This window comes from Pectinophora gossypiella, chromosome 5 (assembly GCF_024362695.1).
Source record: "Pectinophora gossypiella chromosome 5, ilPecGoss1.1, whole genome shotgun sequence".
NCBI lineage: Eukaryota > Metazoa > Arthropoda > Insecta > Lepidoptera > Gelechiidae > Pectinophora > Pectinophora gossypiella.
In genome coordinates, this window is record NC_065408.1 from 3366389 (window position 1) to 3382907 (window position 16519).

Sequence of the window (16519 nt, forward strand, 5' to 3'; positions counted from 1 at the left end):
AAGCATTGTTTACAAAGTGTAACTGTACTATAATGTCGCCAAAAAAGCATTGTTGTTGTTTTTTTTTTTTTTTTTTGACCTGGAAACTGGCACCTTTACTTTGTTTGGTGCCATAGATATACTATAAAAAAAAAGTATACATTTGCCGCCATTTTCCCGCGCGTTGGAAAATAAATTGGAAAATTTTTGTGTTTCGTTTCAAAACACTAAAAAGTATAAAATAAAAAGGAAAAATGGATGAAGAACTATTGATTACCATATCACACAATACCATTCAAAATTTACATCTTCATTTTTATAAATAAAATTTTTCTTATATAAAATACTATTATGCAACAGTTGTACAAGAAGGGTCAAAAAATGCGAGTGGCGTGAGTTGCGATGTGAGCCTTGGCGAACATCGCAATAAGAGACGCCACGAGCATTTTTTGACCTAGTTATACAACGTTGCATACAATACTTTTTCTACGACGACGTAATTTTAAATGAAACAAAAATTATACAAAGAAAAATTTTATTTATAAAAATGAAGATGTAAATTTTGAATGGTATTGTGTGATATGGTAATCAATAGTTCTTCATCCATTTTTCCTTTTTATTTTATACTTTTTAGTGTTTTGAAACGAAACACAAAAATTTTCCAATTTATTTTCCAACGCGCGGGAAAATGGCGGCAAATGTATACTTTTTTTTTATAGTATATCTATGGCACCAAACAAAGTAAAGGTGCCAGTTTCCAGGTCAAAAAAAAAACAACAACAATGCTTTTTTGGCGACATTATAGTACAGTTACACTTTGTAAACAATGCTTTTATAGGCCATAGAGCGTACACTTTTTCAAAGAGTTTAATTATGTATGTACTTATATTAGACTTTTTGGTTATTTAAATGCCAGATTAAAGTAGAGGAGTAGAAAAAAATATATATTGCTTTAGGTACTTTTTCTAGTTTCTTAGACATACGTGGACGAACATAACTAAGTACATACAAACATATACCTACTAAATTGCAAAGATAACATATTCTATGTCCTATCTACCTATCTACTTAGTTACTTAGATGTAGGCGCTTATTAGCTATTGTAAAATATTAAACCTCAGCTAGTTAGTATGAAATCAAAGCGTATAATTATCCAATAGGAATCACATACTTATAGATAGAATAGAGCCTTAGCATTGCTAATAACCGGCTAAGTGTGAGTCGGATTCCCGCACCGACGACGCTTCCGCGTACCTCTAAGGTACATAATAAACAAACCAAATCCACTAAATCAAATTACTAGATACGAGTATATCTGCATTGACAATTTAGGTAAATACCTACTTATAATATACTCTTTTAAGGTTGAACCTTCTAAGACTAAGGGTGGTATTAATAAACTAATCTCAGCTGAGACTGCCCTCGAGATCATGCTCAAGTCTCTGTTTTTATAGTCCTATTCTATACACAGTAAAAGTGTTAATCATTGCCGGCGAGGCGTAGGAGTTTAAACTATACACCTCTGCATACCCCTTCTGGGATACAGGTGTCATAATGTGTTATGTTACGATAAAAGTGAATTGTGACATTGGGTCAAACAACCATGGGTGGTATTAATAAACTAATCTCAGCTTTGAGACTGCCCTCAAGATCATGTCTATGTGACAGTTCTTATATAAAAACAGGGACTTGAGCATGATCTCGAGGGCAGTCTCAGCTGAGATTAGTTTATTAATATCACCCTAAGAACGAATCCTTACCGTATCTTATGTTTTCGCTTCTGTTAGTGAAGCGAAAAAACATTTTTGTCAATTACTTAAATTGTTTTAAAATCACGTAGCGGGACAGACAGACCGAATACCCATCCGTCTCTAATGTTTTATACTTATTTGTAAATACATATATGGGTGATACCTACTCCCCTAATTATTGCCGCGTTACATAATTAAGTTATTTTATTCGATTTAAATGGTTATCACCAAAATTTCTCGAAAATGTACAGACCCTCTACGAAATCTTCTACACTTTCAGGAAAATCCCCAATACACGTCTTAAATTTACTGCAGATGTATTTCGCCGAAGACTTTCTCACGAAAATTTGAATTATAAAATATTACCTTAAATTATGAGTCTTAGGTACTCGTTATTTCATTCCTAAACTTTGTACTGATAACACGAAATGTCTCGCAAATACGCTGACCCTCTTCGAAATTTTCTACACTTTCTAGAAAATCCCCAGTTCCCGTCTGTCGCTCCTCATCTTTACTTTTTAGGCTTCATCGGCTTGTACAATCCAACTACATCGAAAGCCTCCGTATTCAAGAGACTTCTCTTCTATCTCGTCGTTTCTTTTTTCTTCAGTCAATATATCAAAAGCTTCATCCATTTCGATTTTACTTCTTTAAAATTGATTCTCCAATACGCGCCTTTCCATATTGGCATTGTAAAAACCTGTTTCTTTAAAAAAGACCACATACGATGGGAGAGACTCATAAATTACATATCAAGAATAGAAAGAGAACAACTGACTGAATGCGATGATGCATATGACAAAATAATCAACACATATATTGGTCGTAATAGAAGAGTCAGTTACTTCTTTTGGATCCTGGCCATCTTTTCCAATATGAACATTTTCACTGAACCTTATCAAAAGAACGTAGTAGTTGAGAATGGAACCGATACCTACCTGTACTTGTTTGATGGTTACAGTCCATTTAAAAAAGAACCTCCAGGGTATTATGCCTCAATGTTGATCCAAACTGTATTGGGGAACGTTTTGAGTACATACGTCGTTGGCTGGGATACATTGGTTTTCTCTTTGATGATATTTTACGCGGGGCAATTGAGAATTGCACGTGTTTATTGTGTGAGACTGATTGAACCTGGGAATAGGGAAAAGAGCCTTCAGAACATCGCGAATTTTCATTGCTACTATGTCACTTTAGTGAAGTAAGAATGATATGGATCTATCTAAAGACCATAACTGTTGGGCTTACTACACTGTTTCACGAGTCTATCTTTTGTAAACCTAATTTTTTTCCACGTTTTAGGTATCAAAAACTGTTCAATCAATTAATTTCGCCAGTGATGTTTTCGTATTTGGTAATTATTTCGGTCAACCTCGGAGAGTGTATTATTCAAATTGTACAGGTACGTTATATGTATTTGTTTACACTTTTAATAAAAAATCTTGCTGTTTAACAAGAAAGGGTGCTCGCTTTCCTTTTATGGTTCTGAGTAAAGATACTGTTGCGGAAATGGTGAGCGTTAGAATGGCCGGTGACTGAGAAGTTGTGTATAATTAAAACACATAATAACGGGTTCTTACCGCGTTTAAATGGGGATATGAGACTCCCGATATTAACCGCGTAAACTTAAAACAATGTACAAGTTGTGTATATCTTTGACTCAAGGAAATGCAAGAGCATATTGCATTTGTTTTGTAAAAAGTGGATGTGATACCGTATACCGGTGTGGGCTGAAGGTCGTACCCGCAAAGCTCCCAACACGCGGGCTCTGAAGAAGGCCCTGAATACTACCGCCCTGAATAGGTCTTGCTAGAGAACAATGCGCAGGGCTCCTTTCGATCGGATCCGATCGGCTAAGTAACCAGCTGATAGTCAAGCCTTTTGGTCGCTAGCCAAATCGGTGGAAGCGAACTTCTGCCGTCTGTCGTTGCCACCACTGCTGAAACCTGATGGGTCGCTGGCCCATACCGCGCACGAGAAGGCAAATTTATCTGTCTCCTTATTTGGCAATACCAGAGATCCGTATCTACATGAGGTCCGACCCTGCTAACTACCGCCCCATCTCGGTAACCTCCATTGTTTTACACGAATACTGAACAACCTAAAAGTTTTGCCTATTCCTTTTTGATGCGAACAGCAAAGGACTGGAACTGTCTGTCGTCGTCTGTTTATCCAACTCGTTATAATCTGAAAGTCTGCAAGACTAGAGTGAAGGCATGTGCCAGGTAAGTGTGATCCACCCTAGACCACATTGTCACTTACCATCAGGTGAAAGTGTGGCCAAACGCGAGCCTAATTTATTAAAAAAAATGAGAGAAGTCAAACTTTGCAACCTCTTTTAGCTGTCATGAGCTGATGTGTAGGTAATCGAGTCCTCTCGGATGTTCGTAAGGCATAGGTAGTCCCATATATCCCAGAACAGAGTTCAAAGTTAATATAAACTTAATATAAATATGTATTTTGTTTTTATTTCAGCTAAAAAACAATGTAGGGGCGCTAATATCCGGAATTATTTACATGGGAGCTTGTCTGGTGCAACTTCTTATATTTTATTGGCATAGCAACGAAGTTACTGTTGAGGCCAGTATCATCATTTCATCTTAAAATAATTAGTTATTATTTTGCCAAGATAGATAGATAGATAAAATAGTATAGATAGCCTGATATCCTTAAGATACTTTATTACCATCCTAAGTAGGGTAAGGTTGCTTAAGTCGTACCCCCTAAGGAAGTAATGCTGTAAAATTCAGTACACTAGAAATAATACAAAAACATCTGCATCTAAAGAATCTTTATTTATTTGCTTTTTAATTAATAATCACAGAAACTTAAAATCTTTTATCAAAACAGGTATTATAACGTTTTTTCCAAAATATAGCTTCGGTACGATTAAGGCGCCTGGTTGCCTAATTCGTACTACTTATAGCCTAAGTCGTACTTAGACAATAAATTTGAGAAATCATATTATAAACTATATAGAAAAACGATGAGGTAGTTCAAATTTTTCAGCAAGCTCGAAAGCAAGTTTTCTGAATTCAGTGGTAGTCAAACCGAAGAAACAAGACTCTAGATTCATCAAATGCTGTGCTAGTATTTCTTCCATGTCTGGTGACATGTCATTAGGTCTTCCAAATTTAGTTTTTCAATTCAAACCTTTTAAATGTCGTCGCAGTGTGGGCTTTGGTATATTAAATCTTCTACAGGCGTCATTAAAACCGATTTCTCCATTCCGATGTTTCTCTAAAGCTTCGTCCATAATCCTCTTGCTTCCAAATATTGTACTTTCTTTTCGCCATATTTATAATCTGGTAAAAAATCTACTCATCTACTCATCCATCCATATCATCACGACCGTTATTCCCTAAGGGGGGTGGTCAGAAGCATATTCTAATCAAAGACCTGACCTATGCTCACGCTCCTACTTATTAAACAATTTTCTCAATACCTAAGTCGTACCGGTACGAGTAAGGAATTTTGCACAGGTACGACTTAAGCAGCGGGGTTTCTAAGTTTAAAATTAAAATCACTGGCATAACCTAAAAAAGTTCGAACGTTTGAGTATGTCTAAACGATTGCCAATTAAGTATTACAAATAAGTGTAAACAAAGAAATAATGTAAGGATCATATTCTTGGCATAAAAAGCTTACGAATGAGACAAAAATTTTAATGAAAATTGCGTAAAAACTTACTTCTTTGAATTATTTCTGCTGCACGAAGCCGGCCAGCAAACCATTTGTTTACGTTTGCTCGGGCGACTAAATAGTTCAGGCGGGCAACATTAGATGGCGCAATTTATAAGTATCAGACAAGATATAGCCGCGGTACGACTTAGGCCGTGGTACGACTTAAGCAACCTTACCCTATATTATTTTAGTAAGTACCTACCTATTCGTCTCTTGATGAATCGGAGAAGATTATAAAAAAATATTGGACCACATTGGTTCACTATAGATGAGTTTGTGAAAGGAAACGTCTGGGGTCGTATGCATGGATTACGCTAACCATTGGGAATTTGATATGAGCGCTTCAAAAAGGCACTAATAAACGTCGTTGTTGAGATTTGCTTCCCTTCATTGACGTCTCGGTATTAATTTTAACACGTTCACAGTGTATGAACCACATATGAGGCAATAAATATGAAACTCATACGTGCATGTCCCATATGTGGGGACTAGGGAAAATGGAAAAATCCGACGGGAGGTTTTTCCGATTGTTTTTTCTTGCCATAGTGTGTCAATGTACATAAATTCCAATGCGTTTATCGAAAAATAACATTGCACGCGAGAGGTCGATATCTAATTTTCAGATACAAAGGATGAAAAATTAAACGTAAAACCGTTCGTTCGTGGAACGTGTTAAATTAGTGCCGTCCATCACTTACAAGTCTTACTTAGGTACAAGAAACAGAGCTAGTTTTAGTCCTGTCAAATTGAGGTGGTGATTGTCCGAATCGGCACCGCTATCAACATTTCTTTTATCATCCTAAAGAGGTGACGAAGTACAAGAACCACCCAGAAAAAAAACAAAACTGAATGCCATCTCTCCTAGCGCAATCTACGGAATTGATAGTTTTATAAACCAATAGCCGGTTAGAGCTATGAGCTCACGATCCTTTTTTTTTGACGTGACTTATTGTAGATTTGCCGCAGATGGCATTAACTACTTGGCCGGACAAATGGGGAGCGCTGAAGGCTCCCACCTGGTAAAATAAAAAAAATCAAAACTGAAAGCCATCTCTCCTAGTTCAATCGCAATTGATAGTTTTATAAACCAATAGCCGGTTAAAGCTATGAGCTCATGATCCGGAGATCAACCAGGGAGATGCGGACAATGTCGACGTCACTTTCTAAGACTGTTCTGCTAGCTAGGACGTTGCAGGCTTGAATCACAAAAAAATATATATACGGTCGAATTGAGAACCTCCTCCTTTTTTGAAGTCGGTAAGAAGTAAGATGAATACGTGCTTTGGGGCACAGGCTTCCAGCTATGAGCACAAACACTGCACTAACCCGCAGTGGAGCAGCTTGGTGGAGTGTACTTCATATCCTCTCCCCGAGAAGAGGCTTGTGCTCAGCAGTGGGACGTTCACAAGCTATTTATGATTTTTTTAAACAATACTTAATTTTATCAATCAATCTTGTATGTATAGAGTACAAAACTGAGCTACGCAACATTTGAGTGTAATTGGATCGGCGCGGACAGGGAGTTGCAGCAGGAGGTGGCGCTGATCGGCGTCACCACCACCAAGAGACTGGCCTTCGACGCGGGGCCCTTCAACGAGATGTCCCTCTCTACCTTTCTGGGGGTTAGTTGCCTACATTTTATTATTTTTTGTTATGTCTCTGCCTACCTGATGAACTAAGTACCCACTCCTCACCGAGCTTTCTGTTAGACCAAATCTAAATTCTCTTCTTCTTCTAATCCTTTTATCCCCGGTTAGGATATAGGGCTCGAATAACAGATTTCCATTCCTCGCGATCTTTTGCACCGTCTGTAGCTTGATCTCATGACATGCCGAGGGTTTTTAATTCCCGGTCAACCAAGCGTCGCCAGGTCTCTTTGGGCCGCCCCTTTTGCGTTTTCCACGTGCACACCAGTAGGGCTAACATACGTAACGTGATAAAATTATCGATCGATTCAATCCATTTTGTCGAAATCGATAACTTTGTTTTTTCCCTAACATGCGTTGCACGTGATTTTGTTCGTATTTTGACAGAACGACATGACTTATTTGGGGTCACATTATTAGCACCAATCGACAAACGACATAATGATATCGTCAGAATCGATAAAATGACCGTGGCAAAATTTTGACAGATCTATGGACGGGTGTTCCACAAAATCAATGTTAAGTAAAAAAAATGCATGATCGACATCAGTTGCCATTGTGCGGCTCAATGTTATCTAACCTTGACACCATATCGGTCGTTGATTTCAACCCACATGAGAGAATAAATAAATTTTATTATTATTAATTCTGTTTCAGATCCTCCGAGGCAGTTACAGCTTCTTCACCTTGTTGAACGAAACCAACTAACTACTCAAAAAGCCGTAGATGTTATTTTGTTAGATACATATAGAAAGTAAATCGTCCGGCTAATTGCGGCCAAGTAGTTAATGCCTTATGAAAATATACAACAAGTCACATAAAAAACCACCAATAATTGGTTCTACTCACAGCTTTTTTTTGCACCAGTGCGGATGCTCCAAAGCTCCACGCACCCACCACATGGTAGCGAAACCAAGGGCAGTCCGCGCTGTAGATTCCCAAGGTGGTCCCACTCGTGCCTATTTTGGCTCCCTCTTTGCACTCTACTCGCGATTTCCCCGTTTTACCGCTCACGCAGACCAAACTCGCGCCGCAGCGTCCCTCCACATGGATCCGTCTCCCGGCAATCGTTCTACCCACGCATCCAACCCGCGCCCAATATGGTACCAATTTAGGTATTCCTTCCTCTCGCGCGTCATCCGATTCCTGCAATGGCCCCTCAGGCTTCTGCTTTTCCTGTTAACCAGTTTAGGGATTTAGGTAGTATTCTTTTTCACTAGTTGTGAACACCTTTACTATTTTAAATGTTTAATATTTGTATGTCTAGTGACATTTCCAAATCCCCAAATATACTTACCGAAAAATCTTTATTCGCGGATGACACAACTATCTGTTCTTAGTGGGATGGGAAGCGCTGAGGCCACTCACCCGATTCAAATTAAAAACGACAGGCATGAGGTCTACACTGTTCAGTAATAGAAGTAGCTATTAGGTAGTAGCAAATAATAGTTGCCCAATGAATCAAATTACCTTCAAAATGATTTTTCGATTCTACTCTGCACCACCTAAATCCCCTGGTAGTTGCGGCTTCCGAATTTATCCCGCTTAGGGACAGTACTGAAAAGTGTCGGTGTAATAATAGTGTCGTGACGACCCGATTACTCTAGCCATAGAGGCGGCCAAGCAGCTCGCGACAACAAACACTCCAGAACCCCGACACCGACCACGCCGGCGTAGTCGACGTTTTCCCTCATTCTGCGGTTATCGCTATCGACCCACCAGGGTCGATTAATTCTTTCACTCGCGCACAACTGTATACCCTCAGGACTGTTGTCTTAATTTTTGTACTGGGTGAGAGCCGTCAGCGCTCCTCATTTGTCTTGCCAAATCTGCGACAAATCTACAATAAGTCACGTCAAAAAATAATAACAGCTCCAGTAAGTAGGTAGGCAGACAGAGAAGGAAAAACAAATAAAATGTACTGAATTCGTACAAAACTCTTCAGACGACAAGTGTGCGGGCTCGCAAATCGTCAAATACCCGCATTATGGACATAGCTTTGACTTTACCGAGTTTGACTTTTGACTTTCCAACTGTGCCGAAACGAATAAAGAGACTTTTTTATCTAAGTAGCTATATTTATGATTGGGTGAATGTTTTACTGCATCGAAATTGTAATAAGCTTCAAAGGTAAGTAGGTAGTTACAATACCCGATGGTAATTTTGGCCTATGAATGCTTCGCTATGCGGAAAAAGTAACTTTCTAGAAGGTAGACAAGTACCTCAATTTAGCGATCACATGTATCACTCATATTAGAGACAACACACTTTCATAAAAAAAATATTCTTCTTCTATCGTGTGGATTGTGAGATGGACTACCAACCTTATCAACTCTGATTATTATTGAGCCGTCAAAGGCCCCTGACACCGCTCATGTAAGGACTACTAAAATAAAAAGAAATATTGTAACACAGCGAAAGTCACAGGATAATCACTCACTAGTCAGGCGAAGAACATTACAATTACTAAGTACATAGTATAAAACAAAGTCGCTTTTCCTGTCCCTATATCCCTATGTACGCTTAAATCTTTAAAACTACGCAACGGATTTTGATGCAGTTTTTCTAAATAGATACAGTGATTCAGGAGGAAGGTTTATATGAATAACATCCGATAAATAATGGAGAAAACTGTTATTTTTGAGGTTTTTAATGTGATGTCGTACATAATTTCATTTTTTCCTCAGCATTGCACCCGAGCGAAGCCGGGGCGGGTCGCTAGTTAGCTATAATAAAATATTCAACCTCGTCCAATTAGCAAGTTAGAATTAAATCAAAGCGTGTAATTAATTACTTAATACGTATGTGGGCGAATCTTAGGCAGGTTATAATTACCCACTTTCATTTAGAATAATATATTTATTACTTGCCGTAAGGTAATAGTATTCCCAAATAAAAAAATCACCGTAGCTGCAGGTGAACTTCGCCCCCTACTTTCTCACAAAAATTAGAATTATAAAATATTAGCATAAATTATTGAGTCTTACATTCTCGTCATTTCATTCCTGGCTTTTGAACTGATAACACAAAATGTCTCGTAAATACGCTGACCCTCTTCGAAACTTTCTACACTTTCTAGAAAATCCCCAGTACCCGTCTGTCGCTCCTCATCTGCACTTTATAGGTTTTTTCGGCTTGTGGCATCCAACTACATCGAAACCCTCGATATTCAAGAGGTTTCTCTTCTACCTCATCGTTTCTTTCTTCTTCAGTCAATATATCAAAAGCTTCATCCATTTCGATTATACTTCGTTAAAATTGATTCTTCAATACGCACCTTGGCATATCGGCATAGTCAAAAGCTGTTTCTTTCAAAAAGACCACAGTCGTTGGGAGAAACTTATCAACTACATCTCCAGAACAGAACGAGAACAATTGGCTAAAAATGACGATTCATTGGACAAAATAATCAACAAATATATTGGTCGTAACAGGAGAATCACTTACTTCTTTTGGACGATGGCTTTCTTTTCCAATATCAGCATCTTTACGGAACCTTATCAGAAGAACAATATAGTTGAGAATGGAACCAGTACCTATCTGTACATGTTTGACGGTTACACTCCCTTTGAGAAAGAACCTCCAGGCTATTACGTGTCAATGTTGATCCAAACTATACTGGGGAATATTTTGAGTGCATACATCGTTGGTTGGGATACGTTGGCTTTCTCTTTGTTGATATTTTACGCGGGACAACTGAGGGTTGCCCGTGTCTATTGTGTGAGACTGATTGAACGTGGGAATAAGGAGAAGAGTCATCAGAACATCGCTAGCTTTCATCGGTTCTACGCTACTTTGCTCAAGTAAGAATTTGTCTCGTAAGAAAAAGTAAGAAATTCCCTTTTATTGATAAGTACATACACCTATATGACAGAGAGCCACTTCTCGAGGCGAAGAAAATGAACCATAAAATTACCTATTAGTAATAATATATCTTGTGATTAATTGTAATATTATTTCCGACATCTGTATTTACTAAACATAGTGTTTTTCTCGTTTTAGGTACCAAAAACTGTTCAATAATCTAATTTCGCCAGTAATGTTCTCGTATGTGGTTATTATATCGGTGAATCTTGGAGTTTGTATTATCGAAATTGTACAGGTGACTATTCTTTCTTTCGCTTAAGTCTTTATAATATTTCGCCCGGATTTGAAGGTCTCCAGGAATCCAATTCCTGATGGGGACATTGTGGAAATAAATTTGTGAAACTGTCCTATGTTTAGGTAGGATATTGCGGCCTTGAATCACCTAACTGTCAAAAAAAGAAGATGATGTAGAACGTCCAAATACCTCAACCAGTGCAGCAGCGTGGTGGAATATGAGTCCTGTGCCCAGCTTTGGAAAGTATACATATATACATATTATGTTGTGTAGTATTTCGTGAAGGATTCTTCTTGTCTTCTTATTCTTCTCGAGAAGACATTTTAGACAGGCTTCATTCAAGTATGCATATGTCTGTTATCCATGAAATTAGAAGGTTAAAGGGAGCAAAATCTATACAGCGCCATCTATATTACTTTTGAGGAACATAGCTTGAAAAGTCCATATAGTCTTTTTGGGTGCCGTAATAAATAATTGTTCTTATTTCAGATAAACAATGATTTCAGGACCCTAATATCAGGCATTGTTTACATGGGAGCTTGTCTGGTGCAACTTCTTATATTTTATTGGCACAGCAACGATGTTACTGTTGAGGTCAGTATGTAAGATTAAGTAGATTATGATTACAATATGAAACGCACACCCGTATAGTCCGTGGATATGTCTTTCTACGTTACCCAATCCATCGGACTTGTATCGGGTGTAGGTAGAAAATGTATGGAGGAATCGTGACTTTGCTCCCGGTTATTAGAAACCCCCCACTCTAGCGTCTTACGAAGGTCGTCGTCGTGCCAGCGTCCGCGCAACGTCGACGCGACGTCGACACCGCGGCGACGCGACGCCAGCGCTGGCCGGCTGCCGAACGTCGAGCGTGCGCGCTGGCTAGCTAGGGGTCTCTAAGCTGTGGCAGCCCTAGCAAAATATTTCGGTGGCGCAAGACCTCACAGGGGCGCCCCTCAAAATACAGTTTTTTTTATATTAGTTTACCTAATTAAATCTTTTAAAAATATCGTTTACGGCCATATGTTTCTTCTGTAGCCTAGTTAATGTCCTAATGCTGGGCAAAGGCCTCCCCCTTCCCTTTCTAACCCTCCCTAGCTTGAACATCGTTCTGCCAAATGTTCTGGAAGGCATCTACTTCGTCCCTACATGCGAACAATAGCAATATTACAACATAAAGAAATGAAAGAAGTTTTTATGTAAGTAAGAACCTAATATTCTTCAGAGTACAAAGGTGAGCTACGCAACATTTGAGTGTAATTGGATCGGCGCGGACAGGGAGCTGCAGCGGGAGGTGGCGCTGATCGGCGTCACCACCACCAAGAGACTGGCCTTCGACGCGGGGCCCTTCAACGAGATGTCCCTCCCTACCTTTCTGGGGGTTAGTATCATACATTTTACTCAATTTTTCCTCCGGAAAAGCTAATTTAAAATTCACGTCTACTTCCAAAGGGTAAATTTACTTAAATCTAAAAATGATATTTTTTCGATTTTTTTTCTTTGTGAGTTTCCCTAAGCACGCTAAGTGCTATCAAAACAAAAAACACTCCTTCTTCAGAATGGGTGCAAAATGCGACCCTGGACCCTTCAACGATATGTCCCTATCTACCTTCTGGGGGTAAGTTTCCTACATTTCACTCAATTTCTTCTCCAAAAAAGCTAATTTAAAGCTCGCTCGCATTATTATTCCTTATTCTAAGCTTAAGGCGAGGTTCTAGCAATCGCGCATTTATTTTTTTCAAAACTATCTCAGACAGAATATAATGTTTTAGGTTCTGAAAACAAGATATGTATTAGTTATGAATCTACTCTAGTCAAAGTCGCATTCAGTTACACGTTATCACCCCCCCCCCCCCCCCACCTCACACCCTGAAGTCATGGCTCTCGCTGATAAACTTCGCCTTAATCGGCCTGCTTGCATGAAACAATTGATGAATGTAGAGGAAGCAATAGACGTGTCAAATCGAAGGAAAGAATATTCCATAGTCTCTTCTTACCCCGGTAATTAGATATCTAGTACAAATTATTATAAATACCTACCAATAATTCTGTTTCAGATCCTCCGAGGCAGTTACAGCTTCTTCACCTTATTGAACGGAACCAACTAAGGTAAACGCTCCTATTACCGCCAGGTTAAGCTATGCTCTGATTACCTCTCAGAAATTAAGTACTTCTGTATTTGCTAGTGCAGCTTATTTATTTTATTTGTATTGTTATGACTGTCTTCTGCTAAATACATCAAGAATTTTTAATTTTGAGTGAATATTTTGGATAAAAAATAATTTTATGTCCGAAAACTCACTTGCCTCTATTACCGCCACATGAATTGCGGTTTTTTTCTATTACCGCCTTTGCTGCATCGAATACCGCCAACGAGATATCTAACCAACTATTCAGATACAATAAAATACTTTATTTAAAAAAAGGTTGTTTTAATACCGTATTTTTACCACTGTTAATGTAGTTAATAGATACATAAATTGGGAAGGCACTGTCTCTCAAAATGCAGGTTCACCTAGTTTGAAAGACAGCGTTCCAACAAAAACTGTAAACGAACTGTTTTCAATAATCATCATCATCTCCTCAGCCTCCCCCAAGGATCTCCACAATGATCGGTCCTGCGCTGCCCGCATCCAGCGGCTTCCCGCCACCTTCACCAGATCGTCGGTCCACCTTGTAGCGGGCCTACCCACTGAGCGTCGTTCGACACGTGGTCGCCACTCCAGAACCTTTCCGCCCCAGCGGCCATCGGTTCTCCTCGCTATGTGTCCTGCCCACTGCCACTTCAGTTTTGCAATTCTCCGAGCTATGTCGGTGACTTTAGTTCTCCTGCGGATCTCCTCATTTCTGATTCGATCAAGCAGGGAAATACCGAGGATAGCTCTCTCCATTGCCCGTTGAGCGACACCGAGCCTCCTCACGAGACCCATAGTAAGCGGCCACGTCTCACTGCCGTAGGTCATCACTGGCAACACGCGCTGGTCAAAGACTTTCGTCTTGAGACACTGGTATTTTGGACGAGAAGATATTCCGCAGCTTCCCGAACGCTGCCCATCTGAGTTGGATCCGACGAGAGATCTCTTTCTCGAAGTTGGACTTACTTAACTGGATTATTTGTCCTAGGTAAATGTACTGGTCTACAACTTCGAGTGTAACGTTCCCAACCTGAACTGGAGTGGGTGCGACATGGTCGTTGGACATAATTTTTGTCTTTGCCATGTTCATGCTAAGACCCACTCGTTGGGATGCGTTACTGAGATGCTCGAGCATGGTGTTCAGGTCTTCCAGAGTCTCAGCCATTAGGACTATATCATCGGCAAATCGAAGGTGCGTCTGGTACTCACCGTTGATGTTGGTGCCAAATCCTTTCCAGTCCAGAAGCTTAAAAATATCCTCCAATGCAGCAGTGAACAGTTTCGGAGAGATGACATCTCCCTGTCTCACTCCTCGCTGCAGTTGGATCGGATTAGAGCTCTGGTTCTGTACTCGAACTGACATAGTGGCATTTTGGTAGAGGTCCCTTAGCTTTTCGATGTACCTATGGTCCACTTGGCACCTCTAAAGAGACTGCAACACCGCTCAGGTCTCGGTCGAATCAAAGGCTTTCTCATAGTCCACAAACGCCAAGCAAAGTGGCAGATTATACTCTTCGGTCTTATGTATAACCTGCCACAGCGTATGGATGTGGTCTATGGTGCTAAAGCCTTTTTGGAAACCGGCTTGTTCCCGAAGGCTGGAAGTCGTCAAACCTGCAAGCGAGACGATTCGTAATGACCCTCGAAAACAACTTGTAGACATGGCTCAGAAGCGAGATAGGTCTGTAGTTCTTCAGTAGGGCTTTATCACCTTTCTTGAAGAACAGGATCACCTCGCTTCCGCTCTATGCCCTCGGCGTTTTGCCCTGAAATATGACGGAATTGAAGAGCTTCTGGAGGGCTTTGAGCATTGGCGTTCCGCCCGCTCTCAGAAGTTCTGCTGTGATTCCGTCATCTCCTGCCGCTTTGCTGTTTTTGAGCTGTTTGAGGGCCATCCTAATCTCGTACAGGCTGACGTCCGGGATATCTTCAGTGTAGTGTCGGGTAAGCTTGGCTCGAGGGTCTCGAGCCATGCTTTCGCCTGATGTTTTCGTGGAATATAGCTGTCTATAGAAACTCTCAATCTCCCTCAGGATTTCGGGAGTTGACGAAATGATTCTGTATGAGGAGTTTTCAATAAACTTTATTATTATTGTTATTTTTTTATTAAATGAATTATGACATAAACTACAGAAAAATCTTTTGGTTTCATAAATTTATATACATAATTGACGTCTGTCTCTGTCCATCCGTCTATCTCTGTCCGTCCGTCTGTCCATCCGTCTGTCTCTGTCTATCCGTCTGTCTCTGCCGGTCCGTCTGTCTCTGTCTATCCGTCTATCTCTGTCCGTCCGTCTGTCCATCCGTCTGTCTCTGTCCGTCCATCTGTCTCTGTCCATCCGTCTGTCTCTGTCTGTCCTTCTGTCTCTGTCTATCCGTCTGTCTCTGTCTGTCCTTCTGTCTCTGTCTATCCGTCTGTCTCTGTCCGTCCGTCTGTCTCTGCTTGTCCGTCTGTCTCTGCCTGTCCTTCTGTCTCTGTATGTTCTTCTGTCTCTGTCCGTCCGTCTGTCCCTGTCCGTCCGTCTGTCTCTATCTGTCCGTCCGTTTCGGTCTGTCCGTCCGTCTGTCTCTATCTGTCCGTACGTCTCTGTCAGTCCGAAGAATAATGCATCACCCTGTCTATAAATCATAAGAGGGAATCTATGGTGGCGGTAATAGAAACATGTATGTAATTTCTGTGTTTCAATTTCCGCCACATAAAAATTAGCCTTAAGAAAACAAATAAATATTCAAAATGAGAGCTACATATGTAATAACCATTTTCAAAGCATATTTTAATAAATATATAAAGTATTTAAATTAGAAATTCATAATTACTTCAACTACTTGTTCATACATTTCTTAAAAAAATACGTTAACTTATATGCAGCACAGGATACTTGAATTCCACCAAATGTGTGGCGTTAATAGATTTTAATATAGTTCATGAACCATACTATAAAATAAGATGATAAAATTATGAATGATTGGGCATGTTACCATAAATAACTAAAAAATACAAATATCATACAAATATCGATCGCCGCCATAGGTGGCGGTAATAGTAACCAAACTGCAAATGTATGCTTCTATCACCGCCACATTTTAAAACTCAAATTAATCAGTTAAAACTAACACAAATGTCAAATATAGCATGCTTTCTTAGTTCTTAAACGTATTAACATGTAGTTATAATTACTAAAGTGAAGAAAAATATGTTTCATCGGACACAAAACCTTAAGA

At 39.7% G+C, this 16519-nt stretch overlaps 1 protein-coding gene across 1 annotated transcript; it reads left to right on the forward strand.

The window, feature by feature from the left end:
* Positions 1-10090: 10090 nt before the first annotated feature.
* Positions 10091-13270, forward strand: LOC126366927 (uncharacterized). Its single transcript, XM_050010271.1, has 5 exons — positions 10091-10863; positions 11063-11162; positions 11652-11756; positions 12388-12543; positions 13220-13270. The coding sequence occupies exons 1-5, from the start codon at positions 10091-10093 to the stop codon at positions 13268-13270; spliced, it is 1185 nt and encodes a 394-aa protein (XP_049866228.1).
* Positions 13271-16519: the final 3249 nt, after the last annotated feature.

What these genes read in the sequence shown, in the direction of transcription:
- LOC126366927 (XM_050010271.1), top strand. Translation starts at nt 10,091, where the DNA reads ATGTCTCGTAAATACGCTGACCCTCTTCGAAACTTTCTACACTTTCTA. An exon ending in TTCTACGCTACTTTGCTCAA is followed by an intron (nt 10,864 to 11,062) that starts GTAAGAATTTGT and finishes TTCTCGTTTTAG; the next exon opens with GTACCAAAAACTGTTCAATA. An exon ending in GCAACGATGTTACTGTTGAG is followed by an intron (nt 11,757 to 12,387) that starts GTCAGTATGTAA and finishes AATATTCTTCAG; the next exon opens with AGTACAAAGGTGAGCTACGC.